Genomic DNA, 7,274 nt, shown 5'->3' with positions numbered 1-7,274 from the left:
GATCCAGTTTCCGTGATCTCAGGGGCTGAAGTTAATGCAGGGCGAGATTCTCGGGTAGTAATGGATTTTGAGGATATGTTACGCGGTTTAGACGCCGAAATTTCAAAATATGATAACGTTAACGTGGACTCTGACTCTAATGCTTCTGCCTCTACCTTGGGCCTTGGAAAGGCCCAAAGTCAATTAATTCCGCTGGGTCCAGTGGGCTTGGCTACAAACGGTGATGCAGATTTGATTCAAAAGAATAGCCCACATGCAAGTGAAAATAAGCCCCGTGGTTGGAAAAGATTAGTCGTTGAAAGAGCCCATGCTGGCATCCAAAACAACACCATGCAGAGTACGCCATTACAGAGAAAACGCCAGGTTCGTGACGAAGAAGATGACATTGAAGTTGAAGTGATGGGGAAAAAGTTCTGTGCCATGGACACCATTTTTGACCAAACGGCGGAGGCTGCGGGACAGCCCCGCCGAGAGCCATGAGTTGCCTAGCCTGGAACTGCCGTGGGCTTGGGAACCCACTGGCAGAGGACGAGCTCGTAGAAATTATTCGAGCTCAAGATCCCGTGATGGTTTTCTTGTCAGAAACATGGTCTGGAAGAAAACAGTTAGAGAAGATTCGGTGTAAAATCAAATATGCGGGTGTTTTTACCGTTCCTAGTCAAGGTAGAGGTGGAGGTTTGGCTCTCCTCTGGAAATCGGAATTTACGGTGTGGGTGGATAGTTTCTCAAAATTTCATATAGATGCTGTGGTGAACGAAATGACGGCAGAGGCTTGGCGTTTTACCGGTTTCTATGGCGAACCCAATACAAACTACAGGGAGGAAGCTTGGAGTATGTTACGGATGTTGCGATCCAAACCGCACTTGCCATGGTGTTGTATGGGAGATTTTAACGAGATACTCCAGACGGAAGAGAAGAGAGGAGGCAGAATTAGAGCGCATGACCAGATGCAAGCTTTCCGGGATGTGTTAGACGATTGTGGTTTGGTGGATCTTGGTTTCTCTGGACCTGAGTTTACGTGGCACAGCCGAAGATATGGTCACCTAATATGGGAACGGTTAGACAGGGGAGTAGCTAACTACGATTGGCTAGCAAAATTTCCAGCAGCTTCAGTTCGTCATCTCCATTGTTTTTCATCTGATCATCTACCCATAAAGCTGGTTCTTGATCCCAATAGCGAATCACAACGTTGGTTCCGGCGTCCTTTCCGATTTGAAGAGATGTGGCTGGCAGATAGGGGTTGTAAGGACATTGTCTTAAGAGCTTGGGAAGTTCAACAAGATGGGAGTCCAATGTTTAAAGTATCCAAGAAGCTCAGGAAATGTAAAAGAATGCTCAAGTCATGGAGCAAAGATCACTTTGGCAGTGTTAAGCGATAAATAGCCAAGACGAAGGAATTGCTATGGAAAGCGGAAGAGGATGCAGCCAGAGGTGGGAATTATGGGAATGTGACCCATCTTAGAAGGGAACTGAATATCTTGCTGGACAAAGAGAGTAGAATGTGGAGACAGAGAGCTAGAGTACAGTGGGTGGCAAAGGGAGATAAAAATACCAAATATTTTCATGGAGTGGCTACCCAAAGGAAAAGAAGAAACTTCATTAAAGGTATACAGGATTCTGAAGGAACTTGGCAGTATGATGAAGGTGTTGTATCTAGTATTTTTGTGGAGTTTTTCACTAGATTGTTCACACAATCACAGCCCCATGATCTTGACCGTGTCCTTGAAGGAGTGAAGAGGGTAGTCATAGAGGAAATGAATGTGGAGTTGATGAAGCCGTACACTATGATAGAAATTGACACTGCCATTAAGCAAATGGCTCCTTTAAAAGCCCCAGGGCCAGATGGAATGCCTCCTCTCTTTTATCAATCCTTTTGGCAACATATTGGTCCAGAGGTGTCCGAAGCTGTTCTTTCTAGTCTAAACTCTGGTAATCTCCTTAAATCTATAAATCATACTTTCATTACTCTTATTCCAAAAGTGAGTAATCCTGAAAGTGTCTCAGAATTTAGACCTATCAGTTTGTGCAATGTGCTTTACAAGATTATCAGCAAAGTTATTGCTAACCGCCTGAAACCTTTGTTAAATTCTATAGTCTCTGAAGCACAAAGTGCATTTATAGCTGATAGACTTATCACAGATAATATTTTAATTGCTTTTGAGTCATTGCATCATATGAAAACCTCTAGCTCGGGCAAGGAAGGTTTTATGGCCTTGAAGCTCGATATGAGTAAGGCATATGACAGAGTGGAGTGGAGTTTTCTTGAAAAAATCATGTTGAAAATGGGGTTCCAAGATTCCTGGGTGGCTTTGATCATGCAATGTGTTACCACCGTGACCTATTCCATACTCTTAAATGGTGAACCAAAAGGATTCATCCGACCTTCTAGGGGGTTGAGGCAGGGTGATCCTCTGTCCCCTTTTCTTTTCTTATTTTGTGCGGAGGGACTAAATGCTCTTCTCAACAAAGCAGCCGATAATGGGGAAATTAGGGGTTTATCTTTATGCCGTCAGGGCCCTAAGATTACTCACCTCTTTTTTGCAAATGATTGCCTCCTTTTTTGCAGGGCTAATAGATCTGAGTGTCTTAAAATTCAGCAATTACTTGATTGGTATGAGGGTGCATCGGGTCAATTGGTGAATAAGACTAAAACCACTCTCTTTTTTAGTCGTAACACACCGGAGGAGATTCAACATGACATTCAGGTCTTGTTAGGGGTGCCGGCTATCAAACATTATGAAAAATATCTGGGTTTGCCATCATTTGTGGGTAGACAAAAAAGGGCATGTTTCAATCAAATTAAAGAGAGGATTTGGGCAAAGATGCAAGGTTGGAAGGAAAAGTTACTTTCTCAAGCCGGGAAGGAGGTCATGATCAAGGCGGTGATTCAATCGATTCCCACTTACTCGATGAGTGTATTCCGGCTACCTTTGGGTTTAATAAAAGATATTGAGGCGATGATCCGCAAATTTTGGTGGGGCAACCAAGATAACAAAAGAAGAATGCAGTGGTTGAAGTGGGATACTCTTTGTTCTCCCAAGTCTCTAGGAGGCATGGGATTCTGGGATCTCCGACAGTTTAATGATGCCCTCCTCGGAAAACAAGTATGGAGACTCTTGCATGAGAGGGAGACGTTGCTGTATAAGGTGTTAAAACCGAAATATTTCCCATCTGGCAACATTCTGGAAGCAGACTTTAACCAGCGAAGTTCTTTTGCATGGAAAAGTATTTTAAATGCAAGAGAGGTCATTGGCAAAGGTGCACGGTGGAGAGTAGGGGATGGGTCATCCATAGATATTTGGAATCATAGGTGGCTGGATTTTACAGGGGGAGGCAAGATTGTATTTCCCAAGCTTAATCCGTCTCTGTCCACAGTCAATGATCTTTTCATCCCTGGTACTAAAGCATGGAATAAGGAGCTAATTGAGCAAAATTTTTTACCATGGGAAGCCGAGCATATTCAAAGTAACCCGGTGAGTCATTTTCCAATGGATGACATGCTAATTTGGCCACTCACCACTGATGGGAATTATTCGGTAAAAAGCGCATACCAGTTGTTGTCTTCCGAAAGCAGGGCTGCTCTGCCTAGTTCATCAGAAGCAGAGGGTTGTAAGCTTTTTTGGAATAGAATTTGGAAATTGCAAGTACCCAACAAAGTGAAGCATTTTTTGTGGAGAGCTTCAAGGGAGTCGTTGCCCACCAAACTGAATCTGTTTTCACGGCATGTTCTACCGGACAAAATTTGTAATCTCTGCAAAGAACATCATGAAGACACCATTCACTGTTTATGGCTGTGTGAAGGAGTCAAAGGCATTTGGCTTTCGGACCCTAGTTTTAGCTTCCTAAGGTCAAAAGTTTTCAGAACCTTTGGTGCGCTTGTCGAATCTGTGATGGCAGAGACAAGTCCAAACGTTGCTGCACTGTTTTCAATGGTTGCATGGTCTGTTTGGGTTCGACGGAATAAATTGAGAGAGAAGCAACCGGTTTGGGGAGTAGGGGAAACAGTGCGACGGGCATGGGAACTTCTGCAGGAATTCCGAGACGTTCATGACAGGCCACCTCGGACTTCCGTTCAGTGCTTGAGACGGAAATGGAAGCCGCCGGGTCGGGGTGCTTACAAGCTCAACTTCGACGGTGCTATCTTTGAGGAATCTTCGCATGCGGGACTGGGAGTGGCAGTGAGGGATGCGGATGGCATGATTATCGCTGCACTAAGCCAAATTATTCCACTCCCTAGTTTTGTGGACTTAGTCGAAGCCTTGGCTGCTCGGAGAGCTCTGCTCTTTGCCCAGGAGCTCTGTCTTGGTCACGTGGAAGTGGAGGGAGACTCATTAAAAGTCATCACAGCTATCAACAATCCTCAACCGAATAGGACACAGTGGGGCCATGTTATTGAAGATATTAAAAAAGCTAGCTCTTGGTTCCCATCCTGTAGCTTCTGTCATGTTTACAGGGGGGGCAATAATTTAGCCCACTCCCTTGCTAGGAGAGCAGTTTTATCTGCTGATACAGATGTGCGGATAGAAGAACTTCCACAAGATTTAATTCATGTATTTCAGGCTGATTCACTCCAATAAAATTGACTTACCTGTTTCTCAAAAAAAAAAAAAAAAAAAAGAATAGTATAAAACACACCCATGAAGAAAATAAAAGAAAACACACCCATCAAGAAACTTTGGATTTTCTTTACTAAGATTGAGATGATTTATTCGATCAGAGATAACAATTCAACAAAAAGTCATCGTCTCAATTTGGTAAGTATTTCAATGTGCTTACAATACTCTTGATCTTCACTCTATTGTTTTTTTTTTTTGGTACATTTTAAATGTTTTCCACTTCTTCTTTTGAGTAATGGTTATTTTCCTTGATCACAATTTATCAAATCACTTCCATCATATCGAAATACATTACCATCTTGCTAATTTCTTATTTTGTTTTAGTACATGGTCTTTTGCCTCCCATTTGTTTATTTTATTTTCTGAATAGCTTTGTTATTTTTTAAATTAAATACTACACAAATTCTTGCTAAAATCCTTTATTCTCATCTAAATATATGCTAATTTATAATTTCTTTCTTAGGATTCCTTGGGAGAGGAAACAAAATATTATGATTTATAGGTATGGCGTTTCTCTATTTCTTTATATTTGGGATTATACCATGTGTTTCTCTTTTTCTTTGTATTTGAGATTATACCTAATCTTTATATGGTTTTTTCATTAAATTTTCAACAAAATACAATGCAAATAACATTATGGTAATTCAAACACACTAAAGGTTTTTTAAAATTTTATTTTAAGATCTAATCTCTAAATCTTACCATTTGTAATTTTCAAGGAAACAATTTTGGGACACTTACAATATTTAAGTATTGCATCCATTTTATGACTATGGGCATGCATGCAATATTTCTTTATGTTTTTCATGGTTAACCTAATATCCATTTCTTTGGATTTAAAAATTCTTTCAACTGAAGCATATACCTTGATGTAACTTATTCTTAGAATATTCCACAACTTAATTCAAATCATGCTAGCCAAATATATATATATATATATATATATATATAGACACGCACACTATTATTCCTCACCTCAGTTAGCTTAAACTTATCTCATTCTCAAGGGGAAAAAAATGCTTAAAATTATCTCTTTTTTCTGAGTTCAATATGTTCTTTGTATTTATTAAGACAGAGCACAATGATTTTGTACCTTTCTATATGAATTAAATCATCATACCTTATTTAGCTTAAACTTATCTCTTATTCCAAGTTCAATTTGGCTATGACATGTTGCTCTTCAATCCATAATACTCCTTAAATATTTTAGTGTAATACATATTTCTTTAGTACTTTTTTCTTATATTCATCTGCATAAACTTCTTATAAGTTCTTGAATTGATTAGAATTTAAGAAGGTTGTATCAAGATAATGGCAACAATCTTTTGTGTTAGCACTACTCAAAGAACCAAAACTATTAAACACAAAATTACTACCATAATTTTTTTTTCTTTAGGACAATAAGTGATAAATGGTTGTTAGTTTGTTTACATTTCTTTGTAAATAGTTGTTTTTGGTTATTTTGGGTGATGATGTAGGTATTACTAATCAAATTCTCTTACATTTAAAAAAAAAAAATTATCACAAAATTATGTTTCACATATGTCACACTTTTTAGCAAGTGTTCTGAATATATAAATATATATATATATATATATATATATACACATATATTATTTCATTGGCAATTCTACAATCAGCAATGCAATACTCTTGCGGTGTAATTTATAATTTATTTCATTGATTATTAACATGTGATAGTTTATCAGTTATTATCTTTATCTCTTCCTTCTTTCTAGAATGTATAGAATGTATTTAACAACTGTTATCATATTGGACAACACAATATGAATTGGATATATTGCACTTTTTTTTTTAGGCTTGGTGCTTCACAAACAAATATGCTCTTCTTCGAAATTTTCTTTTGTTTTCTTCTCTTACTATTTTCTTGGCTGATTTGTTAAAATTTAGAAATTGTGTTTGGCTTCATCTTGCTAGCTAGGTTCATTTTGCATGATCATTGGCTTATATGCTATAATTTGGGCTAAAGCTACACCTAGAACTGGAAGAGATCAAACTAGATATATAGTCGTAGAGAACAAGAGTATTAAATGTATAAATTTGTGAATAGCTCAACAAAATGAACTAGTTCTATGGTATTAAAACACAATTATGAGCATGTATAAACAATTCTATCATGTCTAATTTTGCTTTCTCCTACCCCTTTTGTGTTATTTATTGATTGACTAAGATTTACTACACATTTAGATTCCTCTGTTTTCAGGTTTATTAAATTGTGGAGAAAAAATTCTATAAAATAGTTGATTCTCATATATGAGTTTAGTGAATATCAAAATATAAATTGTTATAGCTTGGTTTAATAAACAAAGTTTGTATAAATTGCTCATTAACTTCTCAAAAAATGAAAAATAATGTTAGCTTCCATATGAAATAATCAAGATTCATTTTCATGTTGTAATCAAAATTGTACATTCTCCAATTTTTTTATTTTTTTTTATTGTGTTGGGTTTTGATGCATAACTATATTATAACATGTTACAAAATATCTTGCCATATATAATAATTGAAAGCAAATTGCAACATGTTTCCTTGGATATATATCTATCAAGATATAGACTTCTTTACCTACATAATATATACTACTCTATATTAGAATGTAATCACATTATTTTGAGATGAGTTTGTGACTAATACTTA

The 7,274-nt window shown here is 37.5% G+C and overlaps 1 protein-coding gene across 1 annotated transcript; it reads left to right on the top strand.

Moving 5' to 3' along the window:
- Positions 1-476: 476 nt before the first annotated feature.
- Positions 477-1,379, top strand: LOC115988108. The gene has a single exon (XM_031111747.1). The coding sequence runs from the start codon at positions 477-479 to the stop codon at positions 1,377-1,379; it is 903 nt and encodes a 300-aa protein (XP_030967607.1).
- The last annotated feature ends 5,895 nt before the right edge of the window (positions 1,380-7,274 follow it).

This window comes from Quercus lobata, chromosome 4 (genome assembly GCF_001633185.2).
Source record: "Quercus lobata isolate SW786 chromosome 4, ValleyOak3.0 Primary Assembly, whole genome shotgun sequence".
Classification (NCBI taxonomy): Eukaryota; Viridiplantae; Streptophyta; class Magnoliopsida; order Fagales; family Fagaceae; genus Quercus; species Quercus lobata.
The sequence above is the reverse complement of the archived record's forward strand: the minus strand, read 5'-3'. Positions and strand labels throughout refer to the sequence as shown.